This window comes from Rattus norvegicus, chromosome 1 (assembly GCF_036323735.1).
Source record: "Rattus norvegicus strain BN/NHsdMcwi chromosome 1, GRCr8, whole genome shotgun sequence".
NCBI classification, from domain to species: domain Eukaryota; kingdom Metazoa; phylum Chordata; class Mammalia; order Rodentia; family Muridae; genus Rattus; species Rattus norvegicus.
In genome coordinates this window covers 136,562,578-136,582,953 of record NC_086019.1, presented here as the reverse complement: position 1 = coordinate 136,582,953, position 20,376 = coordinate 136,562,578, and the positions used below count along the sequence as shown (strand labels likewise).

The following is a 20,376-nucleotide window of genomic DNA, read 5'->3' as shown; positions in this document are numbered from 1 at the left end:
AGAAGGAAGAAAAGTAATCTCAGTCACCGAGGGCCACGGGGTTAACCAGCTGCATTTCACAGCTCCCACGATTCTGGCACACGCCGCCGTCTTGACACACTTTGTAGTGGGACACACCCATCACCCACCTCGTCTCTCCACCCCACGAGGACCAAAGTCTGTTTAGAAAATAAATTCCAACAGCTCGTCTAAAAGAAAATAACAAAACAAACCAAACTTTACTTGCATTTAGCCATTAATAAATAATTTACAGTATGTACACGCAGTGGTGCTCCACACAGGCCGCAGACATGTGGACTCAGTGAGGGGTCCCCACTTCCAAGCAGAACGTGATCAAACACAACCAAAATAAAGTGCTTCGACTCTTTTACTTCCAACATAGGGATAGCTAAAAAACCAGCAGGGAGGAGAGGGGCGGAGCTGACCCCTCCCAGCTACCCATGTGGTTTTGGCAGGGGTTGGGACCTCTGGGAGGGAGAGGCAGGTTCTGCAGCCTCCTGGCCAGTGTATGGAGAGGTCCCTGGGGAGCAGCACAGGGCTGCTATAAACATTGAGTGGGGCTAGGGTAGGCTCTGCAGGGCCGCTGGCTGGGTGGCCCAGGGGGCTGGCTGTTCTGTTGTGCTGGTCCCTTGGGGGGCCTCTGGAACAGCAGCAGAGTTGGGAATGGCTCTGGGCTCTGTGGGTGGACTCTCGCCTTGAGCTGAAGGAGACCTAGGCTCCCAGTGACAGGCCTCTGGCTGTGGCCAGAGTTGAAAGAAGGTTCTAGTGGGAGGAGAGCCTGCCAGGGTACAGGGTGCAGGAAGGCCTCTTAGATGATGCTCCCCCCAACCCCCACAAAGAAATGCAGACAAAGGGGTTGGGGAGCAGAGCTGCTGACCAGCAGCCAGGAATCTAAGAGGCAAGAGAAAGAGAGCAGAGGACAGGGCAGACCAGCTGGCCCTATCCACTGGGTCTGCTGCTCATGCCCTGAGGTCCCAGGGCCCCTCTGCTGGTGGGGGGCAAGGGTAGGGGTGAAGGATAGGGTAGGGGCAACGATGGCAGGAACTGGAGGATCACGTCTCTGTTGTAACATTCAGAACCAAGCACTTTGATTTCTTAAGTGCAATGGGAGAGGGGCAGAGGGTGGAGCCGGGATCTGAGCCCATGAGAGGTACTGCTTAGACCTCAGGCCAAAACACACCCTCCCTTCAACTGTGGGCCTTTCCAGGCAGGTCCTCGGAAGCAGCACCTCAATCACATCCACAGTAGCTGGATGCACAGGACCGTCTCTGGGTACGTAGCACTGGGTAGGTGGTACCAAGAGGACATAGCCCACTGGCTACAAGGTTACATCCATTTGCTAAAGATACTGAGCAAGGCCCTCTGGGGATCCGTAGATGCTTCCGCCCTACTGATGTGGCGGTCTCGAGGTGTCCCCACGGGCTTAGTGTGTGCGAGTGTGCTTGTGTAACAGTGTGTGCGCGTGTGTGGGAGGGGACAGGAGGCCCCAGAGCGGGTGTGCAGCAGTCAGCCGGGCCTGTCTCAGTGCATTGTGAGAGTGTGGAAGGAGCCGACTTTCCCAGTGTCTCTCTGGTGGTGGGGGTGGGGCTTCAGCTTAGGGGTGGGGCTCTGGTTCGAACATTCACACGGTGGGGTCGGGGTGGAGGGAGCTGCTCTCCCTCACACAACTCTACTGTCACAAAAACACAGCATCAATCACCACAACCTTGTCGCGTGCACTAATCGAGAGGGGAGAGCTGTCCCGCGCCCTTAGCCCTGGCCATAACATTTGAGGACGGCTCTGAGGGCACCATGTTCAGGCCGTCAGCTAGAGGCCACCTCCGCTGCTGAAAACACTGGGTCACAGGAAGCCCACCGGCTGGGCTGCATCCTGATGCTGACTTGGACCCTCAGACGAAGGAGAAGCCAAGGGCAGGAGCCCAAGGCTCAGGGCAGAGTCTATACCCTCCTTTGTATCCTACATGGCCAAACGTCTACCAGAACAGAGGCAGCAGGACCAGAAGTGTGACGGTGCCCGGGAGCATCTCGGGGGCCAAGGGAAATGCTGCAGCGGCCACAGCGCCAGGCAGCTCCCGAGTCCTTTCAAACAGGTGTAGCTTGTCCTTGTTGGAGTGGAGCATCTTGCCATCCTCCAAAGCATAGTAGGCGGCCAGCGTGAAGTTCACGTCGCCAGTCGTGAGGAGGTCGAAGACACAGGCCTGGTAGTACAAGTCTTCTACAGGCAGCTTCTCTTTGCACTTGGCCACAGCTGTCTCGTACGGAAATGTCTCGGGGACCACAGGAGAGGGGCTGGCAGCTGCTGGCCTGCGAGGGCTCTCGGCGTTGGCACGGAAAGCCTGGAAGTCGATCTGCTGGTTGAGCGGGCAGCCCCGCAGGCAGAGGTAGAGGCCTTGGCTGTCACGGTCCTCCACGGCGTTGACTACCTCCTCGGGCATCCGGACGGCGAAGGTCAGGTAGCGGCCCACCTGTCTCACCACGATGGTGGTGCCGATGTACTTGGCCTGGATCTCCACGTGCTGGCCTGACACCTTCTCTGTGATCTTCAGGCTGTTGGCTCCGTGTTTATCTCCACCGTTTTTGGAGCCATCGGCAAAGGCGGACGGAAGCTCGTCCATCTCGGCTTGGTATACTTTCTGGTCCACACACTCTTGGAAGTTCTTGAAGATGATGGTGAGCTATGGAAAAAAGATACAGGATCAGGACGTGGGGAGATGAGCCACAGAGATTTTAGGGAACTAGGAGGTACCCCAGGATGTTGTGGACCCTCCCTTCTCCATAATGGTCACAGCTCAGCACCAACCACACTCCTGTACACTTACTATTTTTCTTTGTAACTTTCATATATATACATATTTACTTAGAAAAACTTCTGCTCACTACCATAACTAAAAGCCAAAAAAAAACAAAAAAAAAAAAACAAAAACCAAAAAAAAAAAAAAACAAACAAAAAAACAACCCAGCTCACTCACTATAGAGAGGCCAACCATTAAGATAAAATAAAAAATAAAACTAAGGGGTCCAATTAAAATTAAAAGGTCCTTCGTCCACTACAATCAGGCTAAAAGCTGCTCCTCACAACATCAGACCCTAAGTTATCCCAACTCATGAGCGCTACCTGATATGGTGAAAGGGGCTTGGGAGCTGTGAGTGGGTTAGGGACCATGAGGGGGACACGTCCTGGGTCACCTGCATGGGTCCCAGGATGAGTGCAAGTGCCTGCAGAAATGAGAGGTCACGGGAGACATGGCCAAGAGGAAAAGGCAAAGTGACTAGGAGGAGAGGAAGCAGCTGCGCGCCAAGGGAAGCCAGCAGCAGCAGGAGCTAGCTGGGAAGGGATGGCCTACTGACACCTTCATGGTCTCGAATGGAGCCCACAAGCCTGCAGAGTAGAGGGCTGCAATGCCCAGAGGTGACTGGAAAGTCCATGCAATGGAGAAGACAGAGGTCATGACCCCAGTGCAATTGAGGATGGGGGTGCAGGGAGGCCATTCCCAAATGGAGCCTATAGGTGAGGGTCTGGGCTGAGCCAATGACAGCTGTCCTTAGATGCACAGACTTTCCCTGTGTTTGGCATTGCAGGCACTGTAGTTATTATTTCTAGTCTCCTGTGGCATTGCAAGGGCAGGTGATCCCATCCCCAGCTTCACGGCTGCTCAGGGCGCTGCTGTAGCTTGCCGCACAGCCACAAAAGGTGGAAGTGGGTAGTTTTAGGTTTCTGACCTCTATCTAGGGCAGTGGTTTTCAACCTGTGGGTCACGACCCCTTCGACCAACTCCTATCTCCAAAAATACTTACGTTATGATCCCTAACAGTATCGACATTTCAATTGTTGAAAGGAGCAACAAGTAATTTTGTGGTGGTGATGGTGGGGTCAGCATAACATGGAGGATCTGTAGTAAAGGGTTGTAGCATTAGGAGGGTTGAAACCCACTGATCTCAGGTCTTATGGCCACCGGTCCATAGGACAGGGGGCCAGGTAGCGTTGGGAGGGGGCTGAGTGCAATGTTCCTGCCTGTCCTCCTGGGTGTGGTGTCTGTCTGTTTCCCAGGGAGGATGAAAAGCTGGAGACATGAACAGTACTGTGGAAAAGAAAGGATAGCTCCCAGCTAGCTGGTGGGGATCCAGAGGGGATACTGACCCCACTGTTATCCCAGTGGATCTACCAACTTAGGGGTCCCAGTTGCCTGACTGGATGCTCTCCCTGGATGCTCAGGTAGCATGTGTGGCAGCAGAGCCACGATGATGCTAACCTGAGAGGGCTCACAGGGTGGCTAAGGGAGTCTCTGGCCCCATAAGCATAGGACCAGGAAAACTGGAATCATTGCTTGGATGGGACCAACAGTAGGAGAGTCAAAGAACTGGGTTCAGGGCCACCCAGGAAGGCCACATGCGGGGCCTGGTGACAGCAGACAGTGGGGAAGTTGCCACAGCTGCAAAGAACCCAGGAGGCCCAGGTAAGCATATTGGCCATAGGCCAGGGCAGTGGGGCCTAGCGGCTTCTGCCCACCTCAGGCTGAGCAGGCCAGGAAGTGTTCAGTTTCAGGAGGAGTTCCTTGGTTCATCACTGTCTTGTTTTGTGGGTCCCCCTTGCTAACCAGGTAGTAAATGGTGGTATGCAGGGGCCATGGGACCTAAGAAGACCTGGAGCCTTGTCTTCTTGCTGTACCACAGGCCCATAGGCAGGAGGGATGAAGGAGATCAGTGGGGCGGGCTACATGTGACTCTCAGGGGCTAGAGTATTTTGGCTGTTTGAAAAAATGGGTTTCTTCCTCCATAGAAATACTAAAACCCAACCCAACCCAACCCAAACCAAACCAAAACCAAAACAACCAACCAAACCAAACCAAAAACCTTACTCCAACATCTTTTTTAGATTCTACTTGTATAAAAACAATCCAGACCAGGCAGTGGTGGTGCACTCCTTTCATTCCAGCACTAGGGAGGCAGAGGTAGGCAAATTATCTGAATTTGAGGCTAACTTGGTTTACAGAGCAAGTTCCAGGATAGCCAGGGCTACACAGAGAAACCCTGTCTCAACAAACAAACAAACAAACCCAAACCCAAAACAAAACACACACAGCCTGGGCTGGATCATACTATTTTTCTTCTTACTTTAAAAGAAACAAAACCTGTGTCAGCTTGGGGTCAGGAGGCCATGTGATGAGTGACCAGCCCCATTCTATTGCTTTGTGGGAGAAAGGGCTGGGGGGTGGGGGGTAGGGCTAAGTCCCCAGAGTGTGAGCCTAGCAGGCACCCGCCACACAGCTTTTTAAGAATGGGACTCTACTTCCTGTTTCCCTCCCCAGGGCTCCCATTTCCAGCATGCACTGGGATGTCAACAGATGCTGGAGCCTGTCCCTCCTGAAGAGTCAAGCCTTGGACGGCCTGAAAATGCAGCTGCTCTCCGGTTCCTGACCTACGAAAATGGCGCCTTCATGCAGCACAGGCACAGAGGTGGCCCGGCCAGGGTGGTCTGGGAAGTGGGTGGTCCTGCCACCGGAGGGGTGCCAGGGTGAGGGATACTGGTGCTCTTGTTTGGTGCGTAAGGCCACACAGACGTGGGGAAGGGTCTCCTGCTCTCCAAGTGTCAGCACTCCCCTTGGGACAGGAAAGGTTGGTGTGGCCTCAGCCCCCATCTCGAATGGAGACAGCCTCCTGGAAGGCTGACAGGCTGCCTGACTCCTTGGCACTTGTGCCAGGGACCACAAGTAACAACATGAAGGGGGCCTGTCGAAAGCCTGGCGGCCTGCTGCCAACCCACCATGGATGGATGATTTTCTGCCTTTGGTGTCCTCTTTTTCAAAGGGGCCCCTGAACTTCACACACACACACACACACACACACACACACACACACACACACACACACACACACACACACACACACACACACGGTGTGTGGGGTGGAGAGAGGGAGTGAGTAAGGGAGGGAAGGAGGAAGGGAGGAGAGAATGTTAATGGTGTCATCTAAAGCCAAGGGCTGCAAGGGGCGGGGATACAGGAGGGGTCAAGAGTTCATGACCCCTGGAGGTCACTGACCTGAGCAGATGAAGTAGATAGTGTAACTGGTTTCTGAGTGCAAGGGGGAAACAAACAGGGGTGAAGAGGGTGGGGGTGAGGGAGTAGAAGAGTTGAGTTCCTACCCTCAGTTTCTTTGCCTATAAAATAGGCACAACCAGTCAAACTGGGAGGAGGCCTTGGAGAGGGCTAACGGCAGTTCCCTGGGAATGACCAAAGCCCCGAGTGAGACACCGTACAGAGACAGACTTTTTTTTTCTATTCTTTTTTTCGGAGCTGGGGACCGAACCCAGGGCCTTGCGCGTGCTAGGCAAGCGCTCTACCACTGAGCCAAAACCCCAACCCCCAGAGACAGACTTTTGCATGCAGCTTTTACAACAGCGGCTGGGCAAGGTTTCCAGGTGGTGAGCTCGTGTGTGTGTGTGTGTGTGTGTGTGTGTGTGTGTGTGTGTGTGTGTGTGTTGTGGCTGCTGGAGCTAGAGTCTGTGCTCTGTGGGAGAAGGTCCCCAGAGACTCTACCACTCTGGGGTTGAAATTCTCTTACATCTGTTGCTTTCCTGGGGTGCTATGTTCTCCATTCCTTCCCTGGGATTCCAGGGGTCAGCTCAGTGGCAAACCCTACAAGTTCCCTGGGCAGAGCCAGGAGTTAAGCCAGGGAAGACACAGCATGGCACCAAGAGGCTGGCATGAGGGGAACTCCATGTTGCTGAATCAGAGAGCACACATACACTTGGGAGCTCCAAGAATGGCAGAATGCCAAGGCACTGGAAACTGGCCACTGAGGTAGCTCACCTGGGGACCACAGGGCTCTCAGTCTGGTCTGAGTTTTGAGTTTGACTTGGCTACAGATACCAATAGTGTCACTGTCTGGTCTCTAGCAGAGCCAAGCTGATGGGGTCTGAGAGTTGTCAGCCTGCTGTGATCAAAAGTCTGGGTCACAGAGGAAGGGCTGGGCTGGTCAAGCCCTGCCACTCAACCCCATACCATTCTGGAAGTCTCCATGCTGGCCTGGGTGGGGAAGGCCTCCCATTTTAACTCAGGCAGCTCTCTGGTGCCCTGATCCCTGCATCATATGTAGAGGGAGTGAACGAATCACAGAACCAAATCAACGATCAATCCACTTGGTTTGTGGACAGCGTTACCGTGTTGAGGGCTGGGGTCTAGGTGTACCTCAACTGTGCAGGTGTTTAAGGCCACACTGCCTCTAGTACACTGCCAGTCCCGAGTTGACAGAGGTCAGGCCTCCCTGGTCAGGTTCAGCTCTGTGTTTGTTCTCTGTTGTCACTGGTGATCACACCTCCCTCGAGAGGAGCAGCAGTAGCCACTTGGAGACCCCCATCCCTTTTGTATCCTCAAGTCTCCCCTTGTGCCCAGATGCCAGCCCTCTGGAGGTCACAGCATGGGGCAGGGAGGCTGGGTCCCTTCCAGAGCTGCATTTGTGGGTGCAATTAGAAGCCACTGCCTCAGGCTCCCAGGATTCATTTATCTTGGCTCTGAGGAAGGAGGGTGGTAAGCAGCTGAAAGCTGCAGGAAGGTGTTTGGATTCGTGCCTGGGGTACCTTAAGTCTTCTGAGGGCCAGGCGAGGGAAGGGGAAGGGGAAGAGGGGGGTTTTGGCTCTGGCCACAGATCTGCTTGCCTGCTAGGCAGCCTGACCTGGTGCTATGAGCATGGAAGGGCAGCCACGGTGAAGACCCGTCTGTTTTCTACCCAGTAGGTGGGCCCAGAAAGAACTCCTTTGGTAGGTCAGGGCCACCAGAGCAGAAGGAAGTGGCATTGATGGAGCATTTTTTTCTGGCTGCCAGGTCACCTCACTGTCCTCTTCTAGGGTGTGGCAGAGAGAGAAGGAACAGAAACAGCCTTGTGGGCCAGCCTGGCATTGCCTAACATGTGGTCTTCCAACACATTCCTCCTGGGGAAATAGACCTACTGTCTCCTAGCCAGCCTAGAAAACCTGGGGGACTATGGTGACCGGGCAGGTAGCACATAGAGGCCAGGCCTGAGGGGGTCAGACCTATGCCCGCTGTCTGACAGCACTATCCTCTCACCTCAATACCTTAGCTCCTGGCAAGTCTGAGATCACTGGAGACCTTCCCCCTCCCCTAGCAGAGTAAGCAGGGGAGGGAGACTCTTTGGAGGGTAGGAGTATCCTCATGCCTGGGAAATGGGGTCCTTAGCTGTCTCTGGCACTGACCAGTGAGCAGGACCTGAGACCTGCCACCCAAACATTGAGCCCTCCTTGGAGGAGAGAGAGAGAGAGAGAGAGAGAGAGAGAGAGAGAGAGAGAGAGAGAGAGAGAGAGAGAGCGAGGGAGCGGCCCTCAGTGGATTCCACGGCAAGAGAGAACATGCCAGGTTCAGGAGCTGCCCTTTCCGAGGTCAACCCTACCTTGTTATTTCCCACCAACTGCATCTCAGGTAGGGAAGTCCCTTTGCCTCCTGGAACCTCCCGTCTGGTCAAAAGGAGCTACACTAGGCAGTCAGGGCTAACCCCAAGGAGGAGTGAGAACTTCTGGAGAGCCTCTTGGGTACTCTGTGAAGCTGGTCCGTGCTCCATCTCACCGCTCTCTCCCGTTTCAGGTGCTCAAGGCTCTCTCTGCCTCTCAGCATCCAGTTAAGTCAAGGAGACACAGGGGAGACACAGGGCACAGGACTCCAGCAGCAGCTTCAGCTGCTCAGCCATCCCGTCCCACAGCTGTGGCCTCTGAACCTGCACTGAGACTACTGCATGACCTGTTTGTTGTTTATTGAGACAAAGCCTCACACAGTCCAGGCTCCTTTCAAACTCACTACATAGGAAGAATAACGCTGAGCTAAGGATCCTTCCGCTCTGTTTCCTAAGACCTGGGATTACACGGTTGTGCCACCGTGTTGAGTTTTGTGTGGTGCTGGGGACTAAATGCTAGACCAGCAATCTCATGGCTCAATTATATTCCCAGACCCTACTGAGGGCTTTAAAAAATAACCCATGTCCAACCTCACCCAGAGACGCAGTGGTCAAACCAGCCGGGGGAGGGTGGGGGGGTGTGCATGCTGGAGCTCGGGGGCTGTGTTTATAAATGCAGCCAAAGAGGCAGGTGAGGCCACCGGTCCAGAGAGAGGAACACAGACCACACACTCCTTTGACTGTTTCTGTTTCCTTCTGTGGTTTTTTTGAGACACGGTTTCTCTGTGTCGCCCTGGCAGTCCTGGAATTCTCTCTCCCTCGCCACAGACCAGCCTGACCTTGAACTCAGATCTGCCTGCCTCTGTCTCCCAAGGGCTGGGATCAAAGGCAAGGCATGCACCACCATTACCCAGTCTTTGATTGAGTTTTAACAACAACCCAATCTGGGGGATAAGACCATTCCAAAGGTTTGAGAATAAGTGTTTTGGGAGCATTCCTTAACTTTGTATTTATGTGTGTGTTTTTGCATGTGAAGTGGACCTGGGTCCATGGATGTGTGGAGGCCAGAGGTCAATAAAGATGTCTTCCTCAATTCTCTGCTGTTTTGATACAGGGTCTCTCGTTGAGCCTGGAGCTCACCAATTCAGCTAGACTGGTTGGCCAGTGAGCCACGGGCTTTCTGTCTGTTTTCCCAAGGCTTACAGCACATGCTACTGCATGGCTGTCCATGTGGGTGCTGGGGACCTAAATTCAGTCCTCGGACCTGTGTGGCAAGCCCTTTACTGACTGAACTCTAACACCATAGTTTGAGAACCAGAGGGCTAGTAGGAAATCCATTTCCCATCTTGGCCTGTGCTGCATGACACGCGGGTATAAACAGGAACACATATATTAGAAGCTAAGTTCTTCAAATGCTTGTCCTGACTGTACCCAATCCGCTAATACACAATTTTATATCTGTGTCATGCTTGGCTAATTCTTGTGCTATTTTGCCCAGTTAAAAAGTGTACGTGTTTAGGGCTGACCACTTGGGACCGGGTAATGTGTCGTTTCTGGAGAAGACTGGTTCTCCATCCCTCAGCAGCTACTGACTGACTATACGAACAAGCAGCACTCGAGGGACTCAGTGGATGATGTGTTCACACCACATTATAAAAAACACGTCTATGTCACGACGATCAAAGGAGAGGTCGACATCCTGAGAGGTAGGGAGGGACACATGAGTTGGAGTGGGGACAGATGTAAATACAGTCCTCATGTGTGAAATACTCAAACAAACAAGCAAATAAACTTATATATTTTATAGGGCAGTTTCTGACACCAGAATAGTCTCACTACTCTCTCTTGAGCAGGGTCTATTTAGTCTGAGAAACACCACACTAGAGGCAAAAATACAGGCATAGTTGTAAGTTGGTTTATCTTCTGACAAGGAGTCTCCAGAAGATTCCTTTCTAAACCATTTGTTTCTTCACTGACCACAGTGGTGCCAACAGTACCTGAAGAGTATGACCCTGAAGGCCTGGCCCAGTTACCTCCCCAGAGCCTCTTACCTTGCTGGTGGCAGTGGCGGCAGAGCCGGGCAGCACAGGTGTATTGGTGACCTGCACGTTCAGGTAATTATTGTCGATGAGAGGCCAAGCGCCTTGCACCTTACATGTCTGGAAGTGGTCTGTGAAAGTCCTGAGGTGTGGGTCCCCAAAGAGGCCGCAGTGAGTGTAGTTGGGGGCAGCTGAGTGCTTGTGGAAACTCTTCTCATAGTGGCAGATCTCGGGGCTATCTGAGCGCTCCTGGCTGTCCCCAGCTGGCGGGAGCGTGCGCACTCGAGGCTGTGAGGTGGGGCCATCCTTGGAGCAGTTGTGCTGGCTCATGAGGTCCTCTATGCCATGGACAGCCGAGTGGTAAGCCAGGTCGCCCCGGCAGGTGCGGGCTGTCCGTCGCGTGCACAGGGCGTAGGTGCGCAGGGCAGCACAGAACTCGGGCACGTCGTCAGAGGCAGGGGCGTGGCTGCCTGACGACGTGGCGCTCCAGAACTCAGAGTTGCACTTGAGGATCTTGCAGGGAGAGATAGCTATGGAGAAAAACAGATGTGCCATCATGTTGGACCCTTTTCTACAGATCTCTCTGGGTGAGAGGTGCAGGGAGACCTTACCTGAGATGGAGCAAAGTTCTTTCTCAGTGAACTGGGGAGTAACTTTATCCAGTCTCTTCCTCATGGCTTGCTATGGTAAGAAGGGTCCAGACACTCAGACCAGATCGCAGAAAAGGGACTGCATTTGTTTTCAGCAGGATGGTGGTCACTGACCAACCATCCTTGGGCATAAAAAGAAAAAAGCCACTACACAAGAAAGAAAATAAGACAACAAGATATTCTCTTATACTTTATAGCTATCTCCTGGAATTCCAGCGAAAACAACAGGAATTTGATAGGTATTTAGATACAACTGCTGATATGTGCCCCTGCTCCTGCCACTGTGAGATCCCGAAGCTATCCACCTATTCACACTCATTTGAAATAAGGGCCAACAGTAAGACCTACTGTGTGAATCTGCTGAATGTTAAATGACTGATCTCACACAGCTACGGGACCAAGAGCCCCTGCTCACACACAGCAGTTCTAAGACAACCTTATCAACCAATCCATCCCCCAGTCCCTCCGCCAGGTCAGAACAATGACACAATACCTTGTTGACTTCAACCTTTCTGGGAGGATCTCTCCTGTGTACCGAGGACCTCACCTACCACAGGTCTTAGACCTCACTCTCTACAAATCCTGTCTCTACTGGACTAGCTCCAAGGGACAGTTTCTTGGCTGGGCAGAGAACACTATCAAACTCAATGTTGGCTGCTAGGACAATTGTACCACACCACAGAGGAACTGGCTTCCTTGGTCATCTTCCTCTCGCCTGCAGTCTGGGAAGCTAACGGCAAGAGTTACCTTTGAATCTGCTTACGTGTGGAAGCCAGAGGACATCGTTGGGGAGTTGGTCCTTGCGTTCTACCTTGTTGAAGCAGGCTATCTGGTTGCCCCTGCTATGCTCCCCACCCTAGGCTGGCCAGCCCATGAGATTCTGGGGGAACCCCCGTCCCCACATCTTTACTTCCCATTCTCTGTGGTGGTATACTGGTGTTACAGACCTGTGTGTGACTTTAGAGCTTCTCGCATGGGTTCTGGGGATTGAACTCATGTGCTCAGGCTTGAGTGTACAGCACTCCCCTGGGCCATCTTGTTGGCAAATAAAAGTTAGGAACCTTGAGATCTTAAGAGATGGCCATGCCTGAGAACTGATTCTTTAACATACTTAACATATCTACATCTTGATCTGGACACGAGCAACCAACCTATCCTTTCCTGGTCTTCTAGATTCTTCCATACAATCGACAGTGACAATGAGTGGCCAGGCATGTATCCCTGCGGCAAGATAAAAGTTTCTATGTATAGTCTCAGGATAAAGGACCTGGAGGTCCAGCCAGAAGGCTGAGTGAGGGTCACGGCTCACTTCTGGCAAGGGAGGTATCTAAAGGGAAAGGGGTCTTGTTCCAGCTACTCCAGGCTGGACTACCAACTTAGCTTGTAACCTTGGAAAATTCGGTTTGTTTCTCTGCTGTCTGACTTTCTTATAAAATCAACCTTTACATCAAAACAAGAAGTAAAATCTTGGAGGGCAGGCTGATGGGAGTGATCACTCATCCCAGCAGGGTCCCTTGGTCTGTAACAGTGCCTGCTGATCTCTCACTGGGGCTCTGACCTACTTTGGGGATGGGGTGCTTGCAACCTTTTCTTAAAGGCACATGCCCCGTCACACACCTGAGTTGTGATGGCTGGAATGTGAAGAGCCCCATAGGCTCATGCATTTGAGTGCTTAGTCAATGTGAGTGAGACTGTTTGGGAAGGATCAGGAGGTGCGGTCTGTTTGGGAGGTGTGTCACTGGGAATAGGTATTGGGTTTTCAAGAGTCTCTGGCAAGTCCAGTGTCCCTCCCCACCCCTCTCCTGCTTGTGGATCATGATGCAAAACTCTCAGCTATTGCTCTAGCACCATGCCTGCCTGCTTCCTGCCATGATGATCATGAACTAACCCTCTAAAATTGTGAGCAAGCCCTCAATTAAATGCTTTCTTTTGTAAGAGCTGCCTTGGTCATTGCCCTTCACAGCAGTAGAACAAAGACACGAGCGTAAAGAAGTCCCACACCATCTTGAGACTCAGGCTTCAGACTCAGAGCCAGGCTACCCGTGCTTTCAATAGCGCTGGTAAACAAGTTCCTTTCGGTTGGTACCTGTTGGACTTGTTTTTCTTTTAGTTTGAGAAGAGTTATGCATTATTTGTGCATTAGGGAAAATGTTTGATAGAAGACATCAGTTTCCCCATTTTTATAGCTTTGGTTATATATCAAAGAAGGCTGACTTCCATGAGACTAGACATGGCGGTACTGTTCACAATCTTAGTGCCTGAGAGGCAACAACAGCAGGGTTGGCAAGTTCTGGGACAATCAAGGTGACACAGTGATAACCTGTCTTTAAATAATCAAAATATGACTGGTGAATCAGTCTGTTGGTGCCTGCTCTGGAGGGGAGGAGGGCAGCCATGGAGCAGTGCGAGACTCCCTAAAACGTGGTCTCCCATCCAAAATGCATGCTCCTGGCATCCACAACCTGTAGCATCTGAGGGCCCAGCCTGTGTGGAGGTGGAAAGCCCTGGATATTACCCATCCAGAAGGAGGTGAAGTGAGGCAAAAAGGTATGTGTGAGCAGAGGCACAGAGAAACTGCTGCACGGGTGGCCCCACGCCCTTCATCTTGGCTCCAAAGACCTTTGCTCACCCAAGTCCTGGGAGCAGAATGTTGGCTTGCCACCCTGCTGTCTCAGAATCACAGAAAGGGGTGCTGAGAAAAACACCACAGACCTGACCGGAACCTACATGGGTTCAGTTCACCTCACGCTCACTATGGTGACAGGAACAAAGATGGAGGGGCCCTCTACCGCCCATGCCACAGTCCCTTCTAGAGCCTCCTGTCCTTCTGAGCTGGCCATCTCCAAATCAGGCTACCTGCACAGCTGTGGTTGACATGGCAACAGGGGCCACTCTTGGGGCACTCTCACACGAGGCATTAGGTCCTTGCTCCTGGGGGAAGCTAAGGGACCCTAAGTGAATGCCTCTGTCTCATTCGCTCCATTTCTCAGCGATGTGGGGATGCGGACCGAGGAAACAGCGCTGAGGAGAGCATGTGAAGTGTCAGGCGGCAGGAAGACACGGGGCTCCATTTCGGTTCTAACAGTTGTGAGGACCCGACTCTGCCTCGGTTTCATTATCTGCAGAGTGCCATGCTCCCATCGTGCTGAGGCCCAGCGGAACACAACAAGCAGGGTCCCCAGCCTAACAAGGAGACAGTGTTCTGAGGCTAGAAGTGGACTGTAGGAGACAGAAGAGTGTGGATGACAGTCGGCCTCCCTCTGTCCTCCATAGCAGAATGGTCCAGCCCTGCCTCAACTAGGGGTTAGCCCTTCCTCCCTCTTCCGTGCTCCCAGAGGCCTGAGTTGCAGTCTGGAACTCAGTGGATCTCCCTTTGCACCCAGACTCATATCACCCCAACTGGGCAGTTCCTTCAGTCCACTGACCACTTATACCCATCTTGGACCACCTCAGGGGGACCAGCTGTCCAAGGCACCGATGTTGTCAGCCCATTGCCTCCTTTTCAGCAGGCCGTGTGCTATGAATTGAACCCCATCTCTCCCGGCAAATCAGCCCCAATGCCTAACACAAGAGCATCTGGTCTCTGAGACATGACTAGGCTGAGGTGAGGTTATGAAGACGAAGTCCCATCATGCCATTACTCCCCTTCTAAGGAACACTGGTATTGGTATTCTGTCTAAGCTCCGCCCCCACAGTTACCTGGCAACAGCCAGCTGTGCCTGACTATAAAGGGGTCTGCTTGCCCCTCCTCCCTCTCTTGCTCTTTCCTGCTCTTCCTCTTCTCCTGCCTTCTTTGTCCCTGTCCCTTCTCTCCCTATCCTCCACCCCTTTGCATCCACTTGGCATGGCTGGACTCCTTTCCTCCCTTCTTCTACTCCTCTTCTCCAAATCTTTTCACTTGGAACCATGTTGGTTTGTTTGTGCTCTGTCCGGGTACAAGCTGAGATTTAAACTCTAACCTTGCCATCTTTCTCTTCGCTTTGAGAAGATGCTAAAGTTGGTGGTCTGCAAGCCAGGAAGAGGTTCTCCCTGCAACCAAAGCTGGTTCTGCTGGCCCTACTTTCAGAACCATGAGAAGTAAGTGGGAATTGTGTGGTGCCATTGTTCCATAGACTGAATCCACCTCTCCCTCATTTCCTTCATCGACGGCAGCCACCGTCGATGGGGCATCATCTGGCCAGGCATCAAAGGTCTAGGCAGGTTTCGTTTCACTCTGTTCCTCCTGTCACATTATGAGAGCCTGTTCCCAGGGTGACCTGGGCTTGGCACGATCCCCTTGATTCTGCAGAAAGCCAGGGTATTGATCAAGAAGTGGCAAGTAAGCTCTTGCCTCTCTGCCTGGTGACTCCTGCCCCTCCTGCTTGGGTGACCTATGCCCCAGCCTGATTCAGAGCACCCATTAATCCCCTCCCCACACACATACTAGGCACTTCTTGGAGGATTGAACGGTCAGAGGGCTGGGCTCCTGAACTTGTCCAGTCTATTTTGTCCTTGCTAGGGAGCAAACGCAGAAACTTTGGATTCTGTGCAAGAAAGAAAAATGTGGGGCACTTGTAATTAATTCCTCCACTCAGAGAGACGCAGGGAAGACTGAGTGTCAGCTAACAGCAGGCGACAGATTTGTGTCACAGGTTACACCTAGTCAGTCTCAAAAACATGGGGACCATGCTTAGGGGGCATTTTGGGTTTGGGGCAGGTATCCAGGGTCAAACCCACTGTTGTGTGACCTCTTTGAGTCACGATCATGCAATGGGGGGTGGGGCAGGGCTAGAAGTGCTGACTAAGCAAAGCCTGCAGAACTCAAGAAAGAGGCTCCAAGAAAGAATTTTGTACTGTTAACTTTGTTCAACCGGTCATGAGCACTACTCATGTGGCCTGAAGACCTACCATGTGCCAGATGTGTGCACACTGCCTTTAATTCTGCCACGGTTCCAGGACTTGCTGTTCCCTTCAACAGACAAGCAAAAAGGTGCACAGACCTTGAAGGACTTTTTCCTTAGTTTCCTTGACACAGGCAGGATGTAACCACAGCTCTGAGTTCCCAAACCGCTTTCATCTCAGGCCCTCAGTACTACCCTGGGGGCAGGAATTTCCACCTTCATTGTACCAGTGGGAGGCCTGGGGGTGGAGCTGCCTTAGACTGCACTGGTCTTGGGACTGCTTCTAAGTTAGATTTCCTTTTTCTCCCTTTCTCTGTGTGGGGGTATGCAGGTTTTGTCCCTCCCCACATTTGTGAGTGAGTGAGTGTGTGTGTGTGTGTGTGTGTGTGTGTGTGTGTGTGTGTGTTGTACAGAGGTTGATGTCAGGTGCCCTATCTTAGTTTTTGAGACAAGGTCTCTCTCTGAAGCTGAGCTTGTGGTTCGGGCTGGACTGGGTAACCAGCCCTCAGGATCCTCCTGCTCACACGCTCCCAGAGCTGGGGTTACAGACATGCGCTTGGGATCTGAGTTCAGGCCCTCAAGTTCTCACACCAAGCACGTTATCTACTTGGCCTCGTCTCTACGTTTTTCAAAGCACACTCACTACAAGCCTTTCCTCAAGAAACCGTCTGAGATGGTCAGTTCCCCAGTGCCTCAAATACTACGGTCTGTGGCCCTGCCTGCTTCCGTTGTCACAGTACAAATGGACTCTGTGCCCCACGCCTCCAGCAGAAAGGTTTGTGGAGGGCTGCCGACACGGTGCTGCTGAGAAATGACCTATCTTTGGCTCTTGAGGATTCCTCTGCTGCCTGCCCCATAGCTCTGAGACCTTAAACTAGCCTTGTGGATCCACACTGGGGCTTCAGAAAAAGGCTCAACTCTCCCACAGTGGGGCTCAGAGCTCACAGCAAGGCAGCAGTTTGCAAGCTGATACTGACAGTGATAAGTTGGGGCCAGGAGTGGCTGTGCCCAGTGAGTGCCCTCTGCTACTTCTTCAGATGGTAACCTGACTCCGAGGTCTGTCTGTCCGAAGTGATATACATACAGCTGTCATTTCTTAAGGACCTTGTGGAGGGACCTCAAAGATGCCAAGGCTGGACTGTCCTCCTGGGCTGTAAGCTGAGAGGCTCCTGCACTCTACTGCACAGAGGCCGCAACCTGCACCCTATGTCCACTGCACTAAATCACCCATTGCAGGCTGCTTAGAGGTCAGGAACCTATAGGCAACCTGGCCCGGCATCAAAAGCAGAGGCTTCAGGGTCCCCATCAGAAGTCCCCAAGAGGCTGATTTATTTATGTGTAATATATTTTTCTTTTCCTTCCTTCTCCTTTTTTTTCTTAAAGGAAGAGATTCCAAGCAGTAAATTGGAACTTCTGAGGCCAGTGTCACAAACACAGTATGTAACACACAGCTTGTGCAAACAAGGGAGAGCCAGCCTTTCTGAGCAAGTCCTCAATGCTTTCTGCTTGGCAGAAGGATACTCACTGCCCCACGGCGGCAGGCTACTGCTTTTTCTGGGCATTGCACACAAAAGAGTGGGGCTCACCTCATCTGGTGGCCAATACGCCCAGAGTGGACACGATTAGAAGTTCAAACATTTTCCTATTTCTTTTTTTTAAAAAAATTGTGTGTGTGTGTGTGTGTGTGTGTGTGTGTGTGTGTGTGTATTGTGTGGACATGCATGTGCAGGTGTATATCCGGTAGCATGTTGTGGAGGTTTGAGAACCATTAGGAGTCAGTCTCCTACCACGTTGGGTGGGACTCTAATTCAGTTGGTCAGTATTGGTAAACCCCTTCAACCTTCTGAGTCATTCAGCTGCCCTGCTTTTTTATTTCTAACTATTCTGGGGCTGAGGAAGTTTCTGGGGTCCACTTTGACTCACTGCCTGGAGAATTACCTCATCACAGTACAAAACCTCACAGAGCCTGATGCCCTCCATCAGAAGGCACTGTGTGCTTTGCACAGTTTGTTTTGATTTACCATTAATCCTCCAACACCCAGGATTAGCTATTATCCTGAGAATGATATCTGGATTGACGGAATCCAGAGTCCTGCCTGGACTCACCCACAGGAAACCCCTGAACTGAACGTGTCCTACAATCACTAGGGCAGAGAGGGTTCTTCTTGTCCCGGATTCTTCCAGTCGCTTCTCAGGGTGTCCCTTCTATGCCCTTTTGTAGAGCCACACAGATCTGGGCTAAAATGTTAACGACCCCACATTGGTATTTGATATACAAGGAGCTGCTCCCAGGCTTCCGTCCCAGTGCTACCTTCTCGGGTGTGAGGCAGCAACTGCTTCTCTGAGAGCCTTGAGTAATCTGTCCTGCTTCATTCAGGGCCTCAGGAAGGTGGCTACCAAACGCATCTTTCCTGCATCTGTCCATCAATTTCCCATAAACAGGCTCTCCTCATCTTTATCCCGTCACCCTCTCACTCAGGTCTTCTATTTCTAACCATTCTGGGGCTGAGGAAGCTTCTGGGGTCCCCCTTGACTCTTACTACCTGGTAAATCACCTCTCGACCATTTCCGCTGATACATCACACCTCCATCCAGACTCGGATGAAACATTCCAGAATTTGTAAGGCCAGCCCTGCCTAAGCACAGAGTGTGTTCCGAGAACAGCATTCGTCACTGAAAGTATCTTTTGAGATTTCAGATGTCATGTGCACCCTCCCAACAGCTGTGTCCAACTCTGTCTGGTGGAAACTGGGGACTCCCATGTACCCAGGGTTCTGGGAGCATGAATTTCCCATGGCTAGCCACTCACACTTTAAAGGCTGAGCTCCACAGTGCCTTCCAATTGCACTGAGCCACAGGGCTCAGGCTCAGATGTCATTATTTGTCTGTGGATAGCAGCCCCTCTGGGAGGCAGAAAGGCAAAGCAAGATCTCACAATCCTAAAAGGTCCTGCACGGTAAAAAAATAAATAAATAAAAAAATAAAATCTTCGCACTAGTACAGCATCAGCTCCGTGTGTTCTCAGGTCCTCCTTTGAGCTGTTAATCAAGCCCAATCTTTTGGAATAATAGCCTGCTTATTACCACCCCGTTTGCATGACAAAGCATCCCAATAAAACTTATTTTGCTGGGGCCCAGAGGGGGTGGGAAGGATCAACCTAGAGAAAGGAGTCTTAGGAATTCCGTGAGGTGCTCCCGGGCCAGAGCCCAGGAATAAAGACAATGTAATTTGCCACCAAGAAAAGCCCAATAGACCAATAAATTACCCGCGTGCAAAGGGATTAGATCAGGTTTCAGAGGCCTAGGGGAGGGGCAGGGTAAGATGGGAGGGAGACAGCCATGCCTTCTCTTAAAGAGGTAAGGCTCACTTAGAGCACAAGCTCCTGGGTCAAGATGTTTTCAACTCTGCTTGCACAGTGACTGTTGGAACTGATTTACTTGCTCAGAGCTCTGGATCCTGATGTGTGCTGGGAATTGCGGTGAACGCTATTCTCGGAACACACTCTGTGCTTAGGTGGGGCTGGCCTTACAAAATCTGGAATGTTTCATCTGAGTCTGGATGGTGGCACGACGGTATCAGCGAAGATTGTCAAGAAGCGAATATTGCCCAACTTCAAATCACTGCCCTTTGCTGGTGGAACCTTTAACACTCCCCAGGCCCCGCTCCCGCCCCCGCTAATCGTATCATCCTGATATTCTACCACCAGGGGGCACTAGATGGAAAAAAGGAAGGTGCCCCTGGAGTTCCCACTGCTGGCCTTCCCACTAGGGCCCTTCTCCCCTCCTCCGACTTCTAGCTACTTTGCCTGGAGTGGCTCTGAGGTACTATAGGCCCAGCAAGCTTCTTCAGTTCCATTGCCACTTTGGCCTCTGAGGTGGACGCTGTGTCCTGCTATAGGCCTTGGTGATGTCTGTCTTTTGGAGCCTACCAAGCTTATAGTACCCAAGCTTAGCTCCCTCGGTGGAACCGCCCGAGGGAGGGGGAGGGGAGCTCGCTTTCCGGGCAAGCCTAGGAATGAATCGGCCGCCGGAGGATCTCAGCCAGCAGAAAGCCCCAGCGGCGGCACCCGCACCAGCGCTCTATTTTAGTGAGCAGTGTAACTTAAGAGGCAATAGTTTCAATTAGGACACAGGCGGGTGGAAGAAAGGAGGGGAAGCTTCTATAAGTCTGCCTGCCTCGGGGAGAGGCCAACCCTGAAGTCTGAAGTCTCCAAGTTCCTTTCCTCACTGCCCACCTAGTCCCGGAAGCAGACCCTAGTTTGGACTCTGAAAAGAGGTCACATGACAATCCTGAAGGAGGTGGGGGAAAGGGAGCTAAGGAGGAGGACAACTGCTCCCACTGTGCATGAGCCCCAAGCCTGGGTCTCCTGCTGATTCTAGTCCCACAGTAACGAATCTTGGTGTACGT

General features: G+C 52.1%; 1 protein-coding gene across 1 annotated transcript in view; it reads right to left on the bottom strand.

Moving 5' to 3' along the window:
* Positions 1-190: 190 nt before the first annotated feature.
* The window catches only part of Rgma (repulsive guidance molecule BMP co-receptor a), a 43,982-nt gene continuing 23,796 nt past the window's right edge, over positions 191-20,376 (bottom strand). The window contains exons 3-4 of the mRNA NM_001107524.1: positions 10,452-10,969; positions 191-2,675 (exon numbers count right to left, since the gene is read on the bottom strand). Coding sequence (NP_001100994.1) covers positions 1,974-2,675; positions 10,452-10,969 — 1,220 coding nt within the window. The 3' untranslated portion in view covers positions 191-1,973. The remainder of the gene's footprint in view (positions 2,676-10,451; positions 10,970-20,376) is intronic.